The 19256-nt window shown below is 34.2% G+C and overlaps 1 protein-coding gene across 1 annotated transcript in view; it reads left to right on the top strand.

Annotated features, from left to right (window-relative positions):
* Positions 1-19256, top strand: part of NPEPPS (aminopeptidase puromycin sensitive) — a 103117-nt gene that overhangs the window by 63765 nt on the left and 20096 nt on the right. The window contains exons 4-13 of the mRNA XM_068529835.1: positions 5476-5597; positions 8204-8311; positions 9567-9767; positions 10221-10317; positions 10431-10464; positions 11320-11434; positions 14296-14460; positions 15269-15373; positions 15801-15861; positions 17714-17823. Coding sequence (XP_068385936.1) covers positions 5476-5597; positions 8204-8311; positions 9567-9767; positions 10221-10317; positions 10431-10464; positions 11320-11434; positions 14296-14460; positions 15269-15373; positions 15801-15861; positions 17714-17823 — 1118 coding nt within the window. The remainder of the gene's footprint in view (positions 1-5475; positions 5598-8203; positions 8312-9566; positions 9768-10220; positions 10318-10430; positions 10465-11319; positions 11435-14295; positions 14461-15268; positions 15374-15800; positions 15862-17713; positions 17824-19256) is intronic.

Genomic DNA, 19256 nt, shown 5'->3' with positions numbered 1-19256 from the left:
AGGTGGATTTGTAACCACTGCACCACCAGGGAAGCCCCACTTCACTTTTTATAGTAGGAAGAAAAGAGTGTGTAAAATTGTAAAATGAAAAAATAGCTAAATGAGCAAGGTATTTAGAAATCACAGAGTTGCTACTGAGGCAAGTGTAGGGAGTAAGTGGCATTGGGCAGGTGCCTGCAGCTTATATATGTAAGCCTGTAGAACTATATGAGGTTTTAAACTATGAAATATTATTTTGATAGAAATAACATGAACTTTTAAAAAAATTAAAATCTGTATCATTACAGACTATATTCTATGTTCACACTGTGAAAAGATAAAAAAGTTAGTTGCAAAAGAGAAACAAAAAAATTCCTTCTTTGGAAAAATGATACCTCTGAAAATTAATGAGTCAAAGAATATTTGTTAGGGAAATTAGAAAATATTTAGAACTGAATAATGAAATTACTACTTACAAAGCATGTGGGATGCAGGTAAAACATTCTCAGAGAGTATATTTAGCTAAGAAGGAAGACTGAAAATTAATTAGCTAAGTAAGCATCAAGAGCAAAATTAGACAAAAAGAATAGGTAGCTTGAAGAAAGTAGAAGAGATAAAGATTTAAGAGCAGGAATTAATGAAATAAAAATGACTTAGTAGCTGTTGACCTTGGGCAAGTTATTTAAGTTAAATAAACTCAGGCGGAGTCTGAATTTGAACACCAGCAGTTTAACTAAAAACTTTGCACTTCTAACCACCACATTATGCTCTTTTTATTTTTTAAATTAAATATTAAAAAATGTAATACATGGACATGGTTTGAAATTCAAATAATATATAGTGATAATTTGTTTGTCATTCTATCCTGTCTTCCTCTCTCAGCTCCACTTCTCAGAAGTGATAAGTTTCCTATGTATCCTTTCAAAACTGTTCCGTGCTTTTATAAGCATTTATGTATGTACCATTTAAGAACACAGAAGTTAGCATGTCATACATATTCTGTACCCTTCTTCTTTTCCCCTTATATATATGAGTTCATTTATTATCAGTATATAAGAGCTGCATCATTCTTGATAAGGACTGTTTACAGTAGACATGGTAAATTAAGTCATTTCTAATAAAAGCAGGAACAAGTCAGTGAAGGTTATGACCATTAGTATACTATCATTTGACAGAGTTTTGGAGATTTTTAGCTAATATAATGATATACATAAGTAATTGATACGAATATTAGAATTAAAAAATCTTATTTGCAGATGTGACTATATTAAATTATTGAATATCTATAAATATCTGTTCAAAAAAATCACTGGCTTTCACATTTTCCCAAGATTCTCTGGGTCAAAGTTACCCAGTCATTCTTTGCTTTAAGAATAAAGTCCTTATTTTTTCAAATTTTAAGTGGTCTCTCTTCTGGTAATGGAGTAAATATTGAACATATATCAGGAGGATATTAGTAACCTTTGTGTTTAACCTCTTCAAACTTAACAGTCATGCCAAATATTATATAGCTAAGTAAAATATCTTCTTTTCTGAAATTGGCACCATTCTAGAATAGTGGTCAACTTACCATGATCATTGTAAGGCCTAACAACCTCAGAATCGATGGTTAAGGATCCTGTAGAGTGACGTTCATTTGGAGAAACACTAGAAGATGTTAACATTTTGAAGAGTGGAAAACAGGATCATAAGAAATGGTGACAGAAAGGCAGAGGCCTTTATTTTCTCTTTATATAGAGTAATCTGTCTTAAATTTCATAGTGTTTGGTAGGCTCATTAAATGTTTAATAATTTAATTTTTAATAATTTTATTACTTCAGGTTTTACAACAATCATTATACTCTCCTAAGCTTTAATAAACAAATTAGGTTTTTGGAGGAGGTCCTAATTTTTCAGTTGTTTAATTAATAAATGAGCTTATTGTATATTTTAAGAGGCTTAGTACCCCAAGCAGGTAAATATTGCGTACATTGGATATTCAAATAAGGTATCTAATTTGAGGAAGCAGTGTCAATTATGTGTGAAAATAGGTATAAAATCAGACTTTCTGGCAATTGGTTTGTCAATATGGTATAAATTTCATAAATGAAATTTATCATGAAGTCCTTTTTCCTCCTGTTCTTGCCCTAAAATTCTACTATATCAATAGCAGATACTTTGTAATTAGTATTGTATAATGTGACACTAAATTTATTAATATATTAAAAAAACTTAAACTTGTGTTTTAATTTCAGGTAATAGCCCTTCCCAATAATTTATATTTTGTTTAGTATGCCACTTTTTGGAAGTGGTCACTGTCAATATCTTGCTATATAGTATGATGACCTTGGAGATTTAAAACCAAGTAAAAGTGTAAGCAGCCTTTCTTATTTAGTTTTGAGTTTTAAATCCACTTTTATTCCAAATAGGAAAAGTCAAAAGTAGATTTACTGTGGAATATGAGTTATATAAAAGACATGTTAACAGCTGACTTAGGGAAAACAGACTGGCCAATTCCATTTATGGAATTGTAACATAAAGTTCCATCAAACAGTTATCTTTAAAGGGGTTTTTGTAATCTAATAGATATTCCTTGTAAACTTTATTAATGTGAACACATCTGCTTTTAAAAAAAAAAATCAGTGAGGGACTTCCCCGGTGGTCCAGTGGTAAAGAATCTGCCTTCCAATGCAGGGTTCGCAGGTTCGATCCCTGGTCGGGGAACTAAGATCCCACATGCTGCGGGGCAACTAGGCCCGCTTATCACAACTACTGAGCCCGCGCACATCAAGGAGAGAGCCCGCATGCCACAAGCTACAGAGCCTGCATGCTCTGGAGCCTGCACACCACAACTAAAGAGAAGCCTGCATGCAGCAACTGGAGAGGAGCCCGAGCGCCGCAGCGAAGACCTGACGTAGCCAAAAATATAAAGAAAATAAATAAATATTAAAAAAAAAATCAGTGAATTCCTAATGAAAATAGAAATTTTTTATTATTTATAGCTAAATTCTTTAGTATCAATCATTTAGAATTCTTTCAGATTCTTTTACTGTATTCTTATTTACCGTCCCAGTAATCTATCGTTCTCTTTAAAAGTAAAAAGTATTGGGACTTCCTTGGTGGTCCAGTGGGTAAGACTCTGTGCTCCCAATGCAGGGGGTCTGGGTTTGGTTCCTGGTCGGGGAACTAGATCCCACAAGCATGCCGCAACTAAGAGTTCGCATGCCGCAACTAAGACCTGGCACAGCCAAAATAAGTAATAAATAAAATAAATAAATATAAAGAAAAAAAGAAAAAAGCATTTATTGACCCCTTCAGACAGAATGTCTGGTTTAAAAAAAATAAAAACTATCACAAATGTCTATTCATTGGACCTTCAATTGAGTTGTTTTGTTTTATTTTCCCAGCACGATTAATTTAAGAATGTGGTACTTTCTTTAGTGGTGACTTTGCTGCAAAGTTCTGAAATTTTCACTTGAAATTATTTTCAGAGCCAGTTTGAGGCACATAAGAAAATCAGTTTAATTATTTCTTAGACACAATTAGTGTTTTGTCTAGAAATAGATTGCAATTTGTCACTCACATATTCTGTAGACTTGAACTCTTCATGACTTGGACCTTTCCAAAAAGCAAGTTCAGTTTTGGAAGGTGAAGACATGACTTTGAGAACATCCAAAAGGATATGTCAGAGAGAGAGTCAAGAACATTTCGAACAATGTCAGTGTCATTGCTCTACAGCATTCCAAAATGACAGTTTGAAACATTAGGATATAAAAGTTTTGATATAAGTGGCTAATTACTTTATAGTCATACTGTATCTGACTTGTTAGATTCCCATGCTCTAGATTCTTTTATAAATAGACACTTTAAAGGGATCTATTACAAAGTCAACATTTTGGGTTTTTTTTTTTGTGACTGGATTTGTAAAATGTAGAATGGGATTATTGTTTTGTCATGCATCTGAATTTAGTAGACGACTACTAGATAATAGTGATAATCTTTTTTCTGTTAGCGAAAGAGAGCATAGTTGATGCTTGAACAACACAGGTTTGAGCTGCACGGGTCCGTTTACACTCAGATATTTTTCAGTAGTAAATACTGTACCACACAGTCCAAAGATGGTTGAATTAGGAGATGTGGAGGAACTGCGGATATGGAGGGCCCTGTATAGTAATAGGTGGATTAACCTCTTCATTATTCAAGGGTCAACTGTATGTATACTCATAAAAACTCAATTTTCTTCTCTTTCTTTTTTCTTTTTTTAAATTTATGTATTTGATTTTTGGCTGCGTTGGGTCTTCATTGCTGTGTGCGGGCTTTCTCTAGTTGTGGTGAGCGGGGGCTACTCTTCGTTATGGTGCGTGGGCTTCTCATTGCGGTGGCTTCTCTTGTTGCAGAGCATGGGCTCTAGGCACATGGGCTCAGTAGTTGTAGCTTGCAGGCTCTAGGGCGCAGGCTCAGTAGTTGTGGCGCACGGGCTTAGTTGCTCCATGGCATGTGGGATCTTCCTGGATCAGGGCTCAAACCCGTGTCCCCTGCATTGACAGGCGGATTCTTAACCACTGCACCACCAGGGAAGTCCAAAACTCACATTTTATATAAAAAAAAGAACTTCTCTGTGTATAACTGAGTCACTTTGCTGTACAGCAGAGGTTGCCACAACATTGTAAATCAACTACACTTCAGTAAAAAACAAAACAAAATAGAAACTCCCATTTTGTCTAAATTGATTTTGCTCTTATATAACAATAGTATATGTATTCAGATTGCATTTTAATTTGCATTTAATAATTATTGATTAAAATTTATTTCTTTAATATTATTAGATTTCAAATGATTGAGGTAACTGTAAAAGTTTGTTTGATGCCCTGTTGCTGATCAAATCATTGGTCTTCTCTATAGTTCCTTACAAATGTATGGAATCAGTGTTCCATTTGGATTGAACATCTGTGTCTTGTCTTAATAATAGAATAATTGGCATGAAGTCATCTAAAAGGACCAATTTACATGGTATAATTGGTAGAGAGCATGAACTTTGGATTAAACAGACCTAAGTTTTTAATCTTATTCTTGCTACTTACTAATGGTGTGACCTTGGGCAAGTTATTTAACTTTTCAGGCTCAGTTTCTTCATCTGAAAAAATGGAGACAATACCTACCCAACTAAATATTTTTAAAGCACCAATGCACAATAGCTTGTCATACATTTAATAATAAATGTTCATTTCTTTTCCTGCTTTTATCTTCATGTATTGGTCATTTGAGACTAAGTTAGTAAAATTAAAGAACTTTCTAAGCAGTCATCCTAAACATGATTTTAAGGTTTACTTTAGGATTAGTCTGCCATTTACTTTAGTAAATACTGTATTCTCTCCATTGCCAGGAGGAGTATTTGAGAAAGGAAGGAATGATTTGAACATTGTCAATAGCCAGCTGAATTAGTGTTTTAGGGACACACTTTTGATAACTTGTACTTAATATCTCCATGAAAATGTTTTCATTTATCTTCAATCACAGGTACAGGAACTTTAAAGATAGATTTTGTTGGAGAGCTGAATGATAAAATGAAAGGTTTCTATAGAAGTAAATATACTACCCCTTCTGGAGAGGTGCGCTATGCTGCTGTCACACAGTTTGAGGTATGGTATTCTTTAATATATTATGATCTTAAATTAGACATTCTGACAAAGGTCTAATTCTATTATTTGCGTGATTATTTGAGGCTTAGGTGCCTTTGGCCATAATTGTATTATTGATTTTGGAATTTTTATTTTATATTCAGCCAGTTATCTCTGTTATATGAGAGAGAATTAGGGGTGTGGGCTGGGGAATGATTTTATTTATAACAGTACCACTATTAATTTAGTAGGAAAAGCCACAGGTACAAAAAGAGGTACAGAGTATAAAAGCAATCCAGGTATTTAAATTTTGTTACCTGTATGTCTGTATATATAGTTATATATGGATATATATAGATATAGACCTATCTATTTAAATATAATTTTGTTACCTGTATGTATGTGTGTATGAGTGTGAGTGTGATTCCAGTGCTTATCTCTAGCCCTTTTGAGCACTTCTTCATCCTGGAATGGTTGGCTGGAGTGTGTCTCCAAATGATTTTTTTTTAAGAGAGGGTATGTGAGTGGTATACTTCCTGAGTCTTTGCATATCTGAAAATCTTTCATTTGCCTTTATACATGACCAGTTTTACTGAGCATGTAAGAGATTTGTTGGGGGGAAAAAGAAAAAAAGAGCAGCCCCTGACATCCAGAAGTTGTCCTAGCACTGAAAGCTAGTCCATGTTGTTTTCCTGTTGGACATAAACAGTATCATAGAATGCCAACCTCAGACAAGGTTACTCCGAGACCATGATAAAGTGAGATAAAACAAGGGCAGTTCATAATTTCATCCAAGCATAGACAAAAACAAGTTCACTTTGTTAATCACAAAAGACAAACAACTCTCTCTCTTGGTTAAAATGAGTGACTGCTGCTTCTTTACCAGTTGCAGTTTTAGGCTTGATGTAGTCTGCCCTCTCCATAGATAAATAACAGTTATTGAGATACCCACTCATAAAATTGCCTCCACTTTCTGATAGCACCCAACTTAGAATGAATCCTTTCTTCTTAAATCCTCCTCCAAATCATTCAGCCAAATCCAAAATCACATAATTGTTTCTTTCTTAGACTCTTACTGAGATACCCCATGGTTTCTTTTGATGTGAGTTTTTCCCTTGCTACAGTGAGTAATAAGCCCAACTTCTTCAGTGATAAGAGTGGTACAATTGGCTTACAATTTTTCTCTTTCAAAGGTGCATAAATATTGTTCTAAAGTCTTTCATGTCTCATTTTGTCGAGGGGGAGGAGTCAGACTAGAATGTTTCTTCTCCCTTTGTAGGGTAACACATTTTAAAATTTTGTTTTATTTTCTTCCTGATTGCTTGTTAAATTATTTCTTTGTACGTAAAAATTAAAATTTTTCACCAGGTGTTCACTTTTCATTAACTTTTAATAATTGGTGAACCCTATTGATGTTCATATTCAGAGCTTTCTTCAGTGTAGCAGTATTTTCTTCTATTGCATCTTCATCATGGTTTCTGTTCTGATCTCTTCTTCAGGAACATCATTTAATAATAGATTTAGCTCTAGTGTCTATCCCCCAAATGTACCTTTGATTGCTTTTATCACTTTGTCCTTTGGATATTTTGGAAACTTAAATCTTACTATCTATGTCATTCATTTAATTTCCTCTAATATAAATACATTTATTTACTGCTGTTGCTCCTAATTTGAATTTTTCTGTGCATTTCTTTCTTTACACTCTACTTACTTTTCCAAATGTCTTATTTATTCTTTTTTTAAACATCTTTAGTCTTATTTATTCTTTAGTAGAATTCATAATTTATTTAGTTTCTTTGAGAGTGCAATCAGCCATCTCATGTTTTTCCTTGGAGAAATCCTTTTTCAGAAGTATGTGCTTCCTCTACCTTTGCATATTTTGTTACTTTTTAAGATACAGAATCTTGTCAATGGTTCTATTTCTATTTTATTAAAGATTTTTTCTTTTATAACTGATATTCTACTGCACCACTAATCTTATTTTGCTTTAACAAGTTTGCTCTTTTTTATTTTTAAAGAAAGAATGAGATCTCTTTCAAAAGGTAGGTCAAATGGTGACAGTTTTATGTGTTGTATATGGAAGTGCCTTTAAACAAATGACCTGTTTGGAACTGATACAGCATCTGTCTTTGTTCCTATTGCTACCATTCCAGATAAAGAACAAAGCACATAAAAAATTCTGAAGATATTTTTATTTTTATTTTGAAATCAAAGCTAGAGAGGCAACCAGTCATATTTTCCCATTGTTGAATCCTTACAGTAGTATACTGTTAACCTTCCTGTGCTCTGTGTTGTGTTGACATTATAGATAAAGCCATTTGCCTTTAATTTGAAATATTGAAATGTTTTAATAAAAACAAAAATATAATTGTCAATTATTCTAATACTATAAATTATTAAGCTCTATAGCAGACCTAGTTCTTGGATAATTGCTGATGTGGCAATGATAGTAAACCTTGTGTTTTCTTTGTAGTCAACGCCTAGCTTGTTGCCTGGCACTGAGTAGAAAATAAATATTTGAAAAAGTGAATGAACAAATGATAGAAAGAAAGAAATGTCTGTTATTTCATGAAATAGTCTGGTAGGTTAATTCTGTGATATTTTATATTTCATATTCTTTTCTTAAGGCTACTGATGCCCGGAGAGCTTTTCCTTGCTGGGATGAGCCTGCCATCAAAGCAACTTTTGATATCTCACTGGTTGTTCCTAAAGACAGAGTAGCTTTATCAAACATGGTATGTTTGTGTTTGTGAGTATATTCATATTTTGAATAAGCATTGAGCATATTTAGTTTGCTGATTAGATGGGATAGCATGAAACCACCCAGCACAGTGCTTAACACATAATTGGAACACAAATGTTAGTTCTCTTAATTTCTGAAAAGCCTTCTTTTTCTTTATTGCCTTATTTGGGGAGTTTCCCCCTCCTGGAAGAAATTCTTTATAAACTATATTAACAAGATCATCTAATTCCTTCAATTTGGAAACCTAAATAAGAAATGAGTTTAATAAATATTACCTGAAAGAAAAAAAATCTGATATTCTTATTAAATGCCAAAAGATATAGCCACATAATGAAGTGTATTTAGGTTTTTGGCTGATTGTATTCTTGGAATGTGCTCCCTTCACTGATGTCGTTGATCCTCATTCATAATAGAGTAAGCATTCACTACTTGAAGTGTATTGTCTAAGACTGCCTTACTTAAGACATAGAGTAGCTTGTGGCTTATAATAGGAGTCTAGGGAACTTGGAAATGCCTGCTGCACCTGAAAATAACTGGCTTTTGCCTCCTTTATTGGTGGAGAGAATTCCATAGATTCTCTTCTCAAATATTCTCAGAGAGGAAGCTAATATATTACACTGAAATGTTCATTTACAATTTAGTATGAATGAATTTATCAGATCAATTCTTGAATAAGTCTTACTTGGAAGAAAGAATAGAGAGACCTTGAGGAAACTGAGAGCCTGAATAGGAAAAAGAGGGAGAACACCAAAGGGAAATTAGGGGACTCCAAAGGTAAAGTGGAGATTTTGTGACAAATTTGTTTAGAGCCAGCCTTGGTACAGAGAATGCTCTAAATCTAGAAATCTGTACCCTTTGAAATGTCTGATTCCACAATTACATTTTATTTTCATTAATATTTGTTGTCTCCTTTCCTTCATTCACTTGAAAAGTATTGAGGTCTTAAAACATCCCAGTATCTGGCATATTAATAGGTATTCAAGAAAAGTTGCTTCTTTTTTCATACAAATCCTTGGAAGTTTTAACACTTTAGGCTCCAGTTTCTTAGTGTGAATGCTTTATCAGGTGACTTTCCTTCTTAGTAGGAAAGATCTTGATAGCATAATAGCACTGGATGAATTAGGATAGAGAAGTAAGCAGTGCTGGAAAGGGGGAAGAAAAGGCCCCAAAGCCTAGAGTTTTTGGCTAGTGTTTGCTCTAAGGTATTTAATGTAAATCTGTTAAATTTTCCTTTTTTTTTTTTTAAGAATGTAATTGATCGGAAACCATATCCTGATGATGAAAATGTAGTGGAAGTGAAGTTTGCTCGCACACCTGTCATGTCTACGTATCTGGTGGCATTTGTTGTGGGTGAATATGACTTTGTAGAAACAAGGTCAAAAGATGGTGTGTGTGTCCGTGTTTACACCCCTGTTGGCAAAGCAGAGCAAGGAAAATTTGCGTTAGAGGTAAATGTACTTGAAGAGGATTGTTCCAACAGTCCATAACTCCAGGTTGGGGAATTTACATTTCTGATCAATTATTAGTACAATTATTTATAATTTAATCTGAAATTTCATGTACTACTTTGGTTTTACTTTTAATAGAATCTGGGAACTAGCAACTTTGGTGTTTTATTAACATTTTACAAGATAATGATTAAGAAAATATTAGAGTAGAATTTATTTACCCGGAGAGTGGGTGGGAAAATATGTAATTATACTTTTCATACTGAATTATAAATGGATTAAAGTTTGGCTGACATACAAAGCTTAGGGCTAAAGCACTGTTTGGAGGTGGGGCTCCCCAGGGTTGGTTTCTAGTAACTTGAGATATTTGGCTTGCAACAGGATTCCTTTGTGGATTTCTATATGAATGACAGTAAGATTTATCAGATGGTTCTTTTGTCTATACTTTTATAGGTTGCTGCTAAAACTCTGCCTTTTTATAAGGACTACTTCAATGTTCCTTATCCTCTACCTAAAATTGATCTCATTGCTATTGCAGACTTTGCAGCTGGTAAAGTAAATTTCATTTTATTGATGAATTGTAATAACTTTTTTTGAATTTTATGATTTTTCAAGAAGAAGTATATATAAATATCAATAAATTTTTATATTTATTTTATGAAGGTGCCATGGAGAACTGGGGCCTTGTTACTTATAGGTATGTTAATGATGTATTACCCTGCCTTATCTTTTTAAATCACTGATTTCATGAGAGCTTCACTCCTAAGTACAGTTCAGTAGCTTCTGCTTTATGATCTGTCATAAATTTTCCTACCTCCCCCCACTTCCTTGAACATTTCAAGAATGAAGATGAACACCCTCTGGTGCTACTATCTGAGAGTATAAGATTTTAAAGTGAGCATCTGGCATTAGTAGCATTTGTAGATGTATTTTTGGCTGAGTTTCTCATTTTAGTGCCTTCTCTTCCTTCTAGTAGTTACATAGTTATATATCCAGCTTGAAGAACTTTCCCTGATTTAATATCTTCTGGCCAAGTTTTTACATGTCTGTCACCACAATACAAACATGTAGGTTGTATAATTTTAAAAGCAATGTCTGTAAACAAGTTTTTGTCTTCTACTTTCAGTTGCCTTCTTCAGTGAGCTAAGTTTTGGACAGCCTACTCAGTGTTCTTTTTAGGACTGTGGAATGCATCTTCCCCCACTTTCTGCTCCCCTTCTTTTAATGGAAGGACTGTCTTCTCTCTCTGTCTAGCACAATAATCCCTAATCCTTTAGACAAAGTTTTTCTGAAATTTCAGGCAGCTGTCCTATAAACAAACTGATAATTAAACTTGTGTCACATCTTTGATCTTCTGTTATGAATTCTATTGGAGTGGTGTCTTTAATCTTCCCAGAACTTTTTCTATCCTGTGTACTCTGAGGAAATGTTTTCTTGACATCTTTAAAGCCTAACTTGACCATCTTATTTACTGTTTGAATCTCCCTCCCCCACTTCTGCATGCCTGCTTTGATTGTAATACTTAAAAAAAAAATTTTTTTTTTAAACACAGGGAGACTGCATTGCTTATTGATCCAAAAAACTCCTGTTCTTCATCACGCCAGTGGGTTGCCCTGGTTGTGGGACATGAACTCGCCCATCAATGGTTTGGAAATCTTGTTACTATGGTATTTAATATTTTTAAGTGCTCAAATATATTTATTTTTTTCCTGCTGCACCTTTTTTTGTCTACATAGTATTTCAGGTTTGGCTGGAATGTTGTACCAAAAAAGTAGTTTTTTGATTGAAAAACTTTATTTTAAAAGGTCCACTTTGAAAAGTGTTTATCAGAATATTCTTGTTGATCAAAAGCATGTAGATAATCTTTATTCAACAGAAAATACTTCCTAAACTGTTTTAATACTGCCTGCAAGCGGGGGAAGTCATGATACTAATTTGGGTGAAAGGAAGAGATTCCACTTAGATAGAGAGATTCCATGCAGTGAGATTCAGACTAACTGTAGTTTCTTGTGTCATATATATTATGTAGCTCACTAGCTGTAAAGTAACCTGATAAATGACAAACTATCCTTGATTAGGTTGAAATGTTTTTAAGGGTCATTTTCTTCATTTCCTGAAATTTTAAGTTGAAATTTGACAGAAATGAAGGCAAAGAAACAACAGAATAACTGTGAAGTATATTAAAATTTCCAACTGTCCTATTGAAGTTCTTGTTTATTATAATGTTTGCAGTGAATGATCTCTGTCCTCTAGTCTTGACCTTTCCCTCTTACTCTGAATAAGTACTATCTATAGCAGCCAACTGTGTTAGAGCTTGGGAGCCCAGCGTTTAATAAGTGAACTAGAAGTGCCTCTGCAAAGAAAGAACTGGAGATTCTGGAGCCAGCCAAATTCCCTGATGGCATTTTAGGCTGCCAAAGAGCAGAGCCCAGTTTGGATATTAGTTGAGTCCACATGTCACAAAATAAGCAAGAAAGGAAAACATTTAGCAACTCTTACATATTTGAAAGAGTTTCTAAAGAAAGTCAGCCCTTGAAAGTAAATCCTGTCCTTTTTGCTTTGGATGTTTAAAATTTTGCTTAGGGGTAAAAAAAAATTTTGAAATATAATTTTATGCAGAAGTAAGTATACTAGTACCTGTATTCAATATGTCAGAAACGTTCTTTTCTCCTAATGCAGCAAGTTTGTTGCTACCAAACAATTTTTTTGCTCAGTGTTGAGCAGACTTTATTTTTTATGATTTTATTTTTAAACTTCCAGTAATAAACTTTAGTAGGGGAAATGTGTGCATTCTCATTTTGCTTTTAAACAGCTTTTTACTGGATTGGAGCAACTTATAGTTATTAGATGTCAGTTGTTTCATTAACCAAAATTCAAAGGCTTAGAGATAGTTGGAAAATTACTAGGTTTGTACCAGCTTATCCCAGAGGAGGCTTTTAGTTAAATAAGTGCACAAAGCATATAGACAGATAGCCATTTATCAGTTGATATTGGAAATATTTGATCTTTTCAGAATTTTAAAATGCCCTTTTGTTTTTCACCATTGCATTAGTCCTTTGTCCTGAATTCATATAGTATTGCTTTCTTTTCATAAGAGATTTAATCAACTTTTTTTTTTTTTTTCCTAATGAGTTAATTGGATTGAGGGTTTATTACTGTGATATCAAAAACATTCAGTTTGGCTTTCAAATTGAAAAGGACTATTTAAAAATAAAAAGGTTCTGGGGCTTCCCTGGTGGCGCAGTGGTTAAGAATCTGCCTGCCAATGCAGGGGACACGGGTTCAAGCCCTGGTCCGGGAAGATCCCACATGCCGTGGAGCAACTAAGCCCGTTCACCACAATTACTGAGCCTGCACTCTAGAGCCCGTGAGCCACAACTACTGAAGCCCATGTGCCTAGAGCCCGTGCTCTGCAACAAGAGAAGCCACAGCAATGAGAAGCCCGTGCACCACGACCAAGAGTAGCCCCCGCTCACCGCAGCTAGAGAAAGCCCGCGCGCAGCAACGAAGACCCGAAGCAGCCAAAAATAAATAAATAAAATAAAATAAGTTTAATAAATAAATAAATAAATAAATAAAAAGAGTTAGGCTAGGCTTGATATAGTTCAAAAAATAAAAATAAAAAAAATAAAAAGGTTCTAAAAGGACATTATACTATCCTGTTACAAGCCAGTCTGTACACAGGCATACACTCCCTGTTCAAGGTGAATCAGGTCCTCATCCATAAACGAAGGCTTTGAATCTGCACCTCCATGGGCAACTGGTGATTTTGTTTCCAGTAGAACTTTCCAAGCTACATAATTCCTCCACTGACAAGTGTTTTGAGACTTAATCAACTTTAATGAAAATTAGATTGAAATCTCTTTCTAAAAAGTTGATTTCTTTTTCAAAAAGTTGATTTTGTCTGTGACCCATTATATTCTTTGTCCACTCCACTGTTAATTCTTATTAACGGATGAGAATTTTATATTTCATAAATGTTTAAACACCATGCGTTACTGAACTACTTACTGCCATGACATTTCTGTTAATTTCACATAATTCTTATATAAGCAGTACTGCTTTTCTGTTTATCTAGAAAGTTTAACTTTTCAATCAACAATGATTTTTCCCTGTCATTATGGAAATAGTTTCCAGTTTTCCTTGTTTGGTCCTGATAAGCTTTCTGTTTTTTTTAAGAGAACTGTTTATTAAACTAAATTTTATATGACAGTGTAGGCTCTTGCCTATATTTACGCGCTCTCTTCCCCTTTTCCATATTTAGGGTGTTCTTCATCCTCCTTCTTCCTCCTTTTCTACCTTTAGTACCAGAAAGTTACTTAGCAGTGGTGATACTGCTAGTGTCACCAGGTTGGCTTTTCTTGGCATTTCTTTTGTTCAGGGATGTGAGTTATTTACTAAATGTTTTGAAATGAATTTCAGTTCATTAAGAGCTTTAGAGTATAGTGGAAGGGACATATGAGTTTTTTAAATTAGTGGAGTGACAAGCATCTTGTTCTCTTTATATATTTCCATCTTTTGTTTTTAGGAATGGTGGACTCATCTTTGGTTAAATGAAGGCTTCGCATCATGGATTGAATATCTGTGTGTAGACCACTGCTTCCCAGAGTATGATATCTGGACTCAGTTTGTTTCTGCTGATTACACACGTGCCCAGGAGCTTGATGCTTTAGATAACAGCCATCCTATTGAAGTGAGACATAATTTTCAGTCATTGGCCTTTGCTCTCATTTTCAATAAAATATATAATTTGTTTATAGAGGTACTTAGGACTCTGCAAAGAAAATTGCATGGGTGATGTCATTTACTTCTGTAGTTTATATTTCCATTCTTGAAATTCTAGCAGTACTAAGTTCTAATTAAGTTTCTTTTTAAACATCTGTGATCTTTGTAGAAGCAAGTGCTCTGTACCCATAAGCATTCACTAAATAGATTTTTATTGAATAGTGTGGGGGAACCATAGCTGTTGGGTAGTGTGATTCTGTTGTTTCAGAGAGAATTCTGAACATACTCTTTATTGTTGTCGTCTGTTTTTATATAAATATTTTAATTCTTTTGACTTAGCCTGTCCTTATTTCAGCTAGTTTATCTGTATAAATTTTGCCTCTAAAGAGCTAGACTTAGAGTCTACTTTGACATATTTAACCAGGGTCCTATGTAACTGTAAGCCATTACAATTAGTGCAAGAAGTCAAATGTTTTTCATCTCTCCCTTCCTTACCCTCACTTCCCTACCCACAAAGAGATCAATAGTGACTTGCCTCCCAGCAAAGCAGTGCCAAGATTGGAACCCAGGTCCTAAGAGATGATGGGGATTGTGTTATATATTCTATTTTATTAGTATTAGTTATTAAACCCTTTTAAACAATTACACATTATGAGTCACCTAAAGGCAAAAAGTATCTTATGATTTAGAAGGGTTTTCCTAGAAAGCTTTTTATGTAATTCAGTATTACAGGCTGTCTGCTTCCTGTCATAACCTTAAATCACACTGTCTGCTAGGTCAGTGTGGGCCATCCTTCTGAAGTTGACGAGATATTTGACGCTATATCATATAGCAAAGGTGCATCTGTCATCCGAATGCTACATGACTACATTGGGGATAAGGTAAAAAAGCAATTTAAAAAATCTTCCATTCTTTTATGGTGAAACCATAGAGTTTTGCATGAAAAAAAAAAAGTTTGATTTTATTTAGGTTAAGTTCCTAAGTAATTTTTCTAGAATCTATAAGGATAGTACTCTGGCTTGTCTTTATTTCTTTTTATGCTGATTATTTTGGTCTCTCAGATGAATGATGTTGCAAATATGTTTTGGGGGTTGGTGGAAGTCTGGTATAAAACTTAAAAGCAAAAGTAGAAGGCAAAGAGTATGCATTTTTAAACAGAAGGTAGTAGACATTAGGGGGATACATGTGTTTTAGTAAATCTGACAGTCAAGTAATTTGAGTAAATTAGTTTTTGAGTACTATGTACTCAAAATATACTATAATTCTGAGTTCTGACTCTCCTGGATTTTAAAAATTGTGTTTTCTCAGGACTTTAAGAAAGGAATGAACATGTATTTAACCAAGTTTCAACAAAAGAATGCTGCCACAGGTAATCTTTAATAGCTTGAGATAGAAATGGAGAGAAAGTGTTGGCATAATACTATCCAGAGTGACATTTTATTTTTTCTAAATACTTAATTTTCCATGTGATGGATAGGAAATAGAGTCGACTTATTTGAAGATGTGTTGCATCATGGATCAACAGCATGAATTGGGACCTATTATCCTTTTGGTCATCCTCCAGTAGTCTGCTTTCCACAGCTCAATGTTTTGCCACTTTAAAAGAGTCTGAAAAGTTCTGTTTACTTTACCAGAGCTTGTTCTTTTTGATGATTTGTGGGTTTTGTTGCCCTTCGTTGACCATTGACCATTGACCATTAAAATAGCTGCAAATTAACCATTTGTAGGAGTGAACTTGTGGAACTACAGATTTTCAATGAAGTAAATTCTTAAGATTTTATGATGGTCTATTAGATATTAGAGTCAAAAGGAAGAATAAAGGTGTAATAGTTGATTGAATATGAAGCTGAGTGAACAAAATAGTTTAAAAAACAAGATTTGTGTAATGTCATTAGTATAGGTCTGGGGTGGGGCCCGAGAGTCTGCATTTCTAACAGACTCCCAGGTGAAGCCAGTGCTCCTAGTTCATGGGCGGTACTTCAGCTCACCAAAGTGTAACTGGTATGGGGTGTGCCATGTAACTTTTTTTGGTTTGTTTTTGTTACTTATGAAAGACAATTGGCAGTTCAAATACATTCTGATATCATCCATGGTTTTTATCCTCTTGTAGCAGTTGTAGTGCTCTCTGTCTACTGTCTCCGCCCCTCCCTTAATTTATGCCTTCTTGATCTCTCCCCTGGAATTCACTACTAATTTACTACTTGCCTTGTCCCACTCTCTTCAGTTTCATCTCTCACTCTGAGGCTAGCTAGGGTTATCTTTCTAAAGTGAATATCTAATTACATCACCCTACTGATTAAAAACACTTGAGATGCCACATTCCTTTCACGATGAAGTCTATACTTCTTTGTAAGCCATACAGTCTTGAACAGTTCAACCCCTGCCTACTTTTTTAGCCTCATGGCCTGTTACTCCCACACATGCGCCTCTGTCTTCAGCTTATTGAACATATTGCTGTTACTGACATTTCTTATACTTTACTCTTTTTTTTTTTTGGCTGTGCTGCACGGCTTATGGGATCTTAGTTCCCTGACCAGGGATTGAACCCGGGCCCACGGCAGTGAAAGCTCAGAGGCCTAACCACTGGACCGCCAGCGAATTCCTTTTTATTTTCCTCTTTGTACCTTTATTCTGTCTACCTGGAATGCCCTTTTTCCCTCTGTCTAAAGAACAACTCCTCTTCAAGGTGCAGACCAAAAGTTTACCTCTTGTGAAGCCTTTATTCTTTGGATTTTTCTTTCTCTGTTCTTGCCCCTGTTATAGTATGTACCACATTGTATTGTTGTTTTGCTTATTCTACCACCAGAGTTGTTTGACCATATGGGTCAAAAACAGCATCAGCATTGAGTATTTTTTTAACTTCTGTTAATTGAATGGGTATAATAGTTTTAAGTTTGTGAATGATTGTTTAGTAGTGACCTTGAATATGTTTCCATTTGTTTGTTTCTGTTTCTTGTTTGAACTCACCTGTTTGTCTTTTGTTTATAACTTGTAATTTTTTAATAAATTGGAACAATTAAGAACATCTTAGAATATAAGACCATAGAGTTCACTTAATGGGAAGGCAAGGGGAATGTAATTTGGCCTACTGTTCCTGAACCTGAAAGAACCACAAAATTGGTCATTGTTGCAGTGTCAAGAGTTATATAAAATTTCTGGTTTGTTTAGGAAAATAAAAATGGAAACATTTTAGATTTTCATTGTTTGTATTTATCTTATAGAGGATCTCTGGGAAAGTTTAGAAAATGCCAGTGGTAAACCTATAGCCGCTGTGATGAATACCTGGACCAAACAAATGGGATTCCCTCTCATTTACGTGGAAGCAGAACAGGTAAACTTATAAAAAGTCCTTCAATTTTTCTGATATTGTATTAAATGAAATTCAGTCAGTGTTATCAAATTTGCTTTTCTGTCCTTTAAGTATTCTAGGTAAGATTTAAAACAGCCCTTATACTCTTTTCTCAATGATTTATTATGTCTATACCAAACTCTTTGCCCCCATGTCTTTAAAATTATACATGCTTATGGTAGAAAACAAAATATTGTCTGCCCTTACTGTCTCCAAGGAAAACACTGTAACCTTGTTGATATAGTTCTAAAATCACCAAATGAGGTTTATTCTGAGAATGCAAGGTTGGTTTAATATTAAAAAACAGTCAGTGTATTGACTCATAATCACTACATTAACAGAATCAAATTAGAAAAACCACATAATGACCTCACCTGATGCATAAAAAGGATTTGGTAAAATTCAACACCCGTTTATAATATCATTCTTTAAAATTAGTTTTTAATGTTGGATGGCATTGTGATTTTGATTAGAATTGCATTCATATTAGTTGAACTGTTATCTGAATTCAGACAGGTGTAGTTCAAAATGAGTTGTCCTCCAACAGTACTGAGAATTACACATCAACCTATAATGCATACCAGAAAGTTTGTCTTAACTTAGTTTAATTGTATGAAACTATGAAATCATTCTCTTAAATTTCTTTGCCATGGTTTTATAAGCTCCATAGGGAATTAATTCCATTCTTTTTTAGGGAGGAAGATTCATAGCTCTTTTTTAGGTATGTGTTTGTCCTTATGGTTCTGCATTGTCCATGAAGCTGATATTTTACAAAGGCTCAATGTGGCAATCTTAAATAAAGTATACACATTGGAGGACCTCTCAGTTAGATTGGCTGCAAGAATTTGAAAAGGCAATTTAGGGAACACAATTAATCATATTTGGTGAGAAAGGATATCTAAAACTTTAGTGAGCTATCATTGTGACCATTCTGTTTCTTTCTAGTTTATCAGAAGAGAGGACACTAATACCCCACTTCCTCCCAATGTTATTGAGACTCAGCGAACTTTTCCATCAAGCTACTTTCAAGATCTTACTTTTTCTGCATCTTTTTTGTCTCCAAGCACAGCCAAACTAATCCTCCATTTTACATTACAATAAAAAGCCTGTCTATGACTCAATTCTTTTACAAATGGGAGAAATCTGCAACATTGTATCTTGATTATGATCTGTATCTCACTTTATATTCCCTAAATTTAAATATTTTTGCTTTATTTCTGAATCAATTTAAAAGTCACCTAATAACTTTTTCAAGGAAATCTATGTGATACAAAATTAATCAGTGATGTAGTATCAGTATTTAAGTTCATTAGTAGTTTCTTTATGGCATCAAAGTGGCCATTGCTTCCTCACTCAAATTTTTTAGTTTTTCATTTCTGTCTCTTGCAGTCAGTTTATCCCTTTATAAAGGTCAT

The sequence above is a fragment of the Eschrichtius robustus genome, chromosome 20 (assembly GCF_028021215.1).
Source record: "Eschrichtius robustus isolate mEscRob2 chromosome 20, mEscRob2.pri, whole genome shotgun sequence".
Classification (NCBI taxonomy): Eukaryota; Metazoa; Chordata; class Mammalia; order Artiodactyla; family Eschrichtiidae; genus Eschrichtius; species Eschrichtius robustus.
The sequence above is the reverse complement of the archived record's forward strand: the minus strand, read 5'-3'. Positions and strand labels throughout refer to the sequence as shown.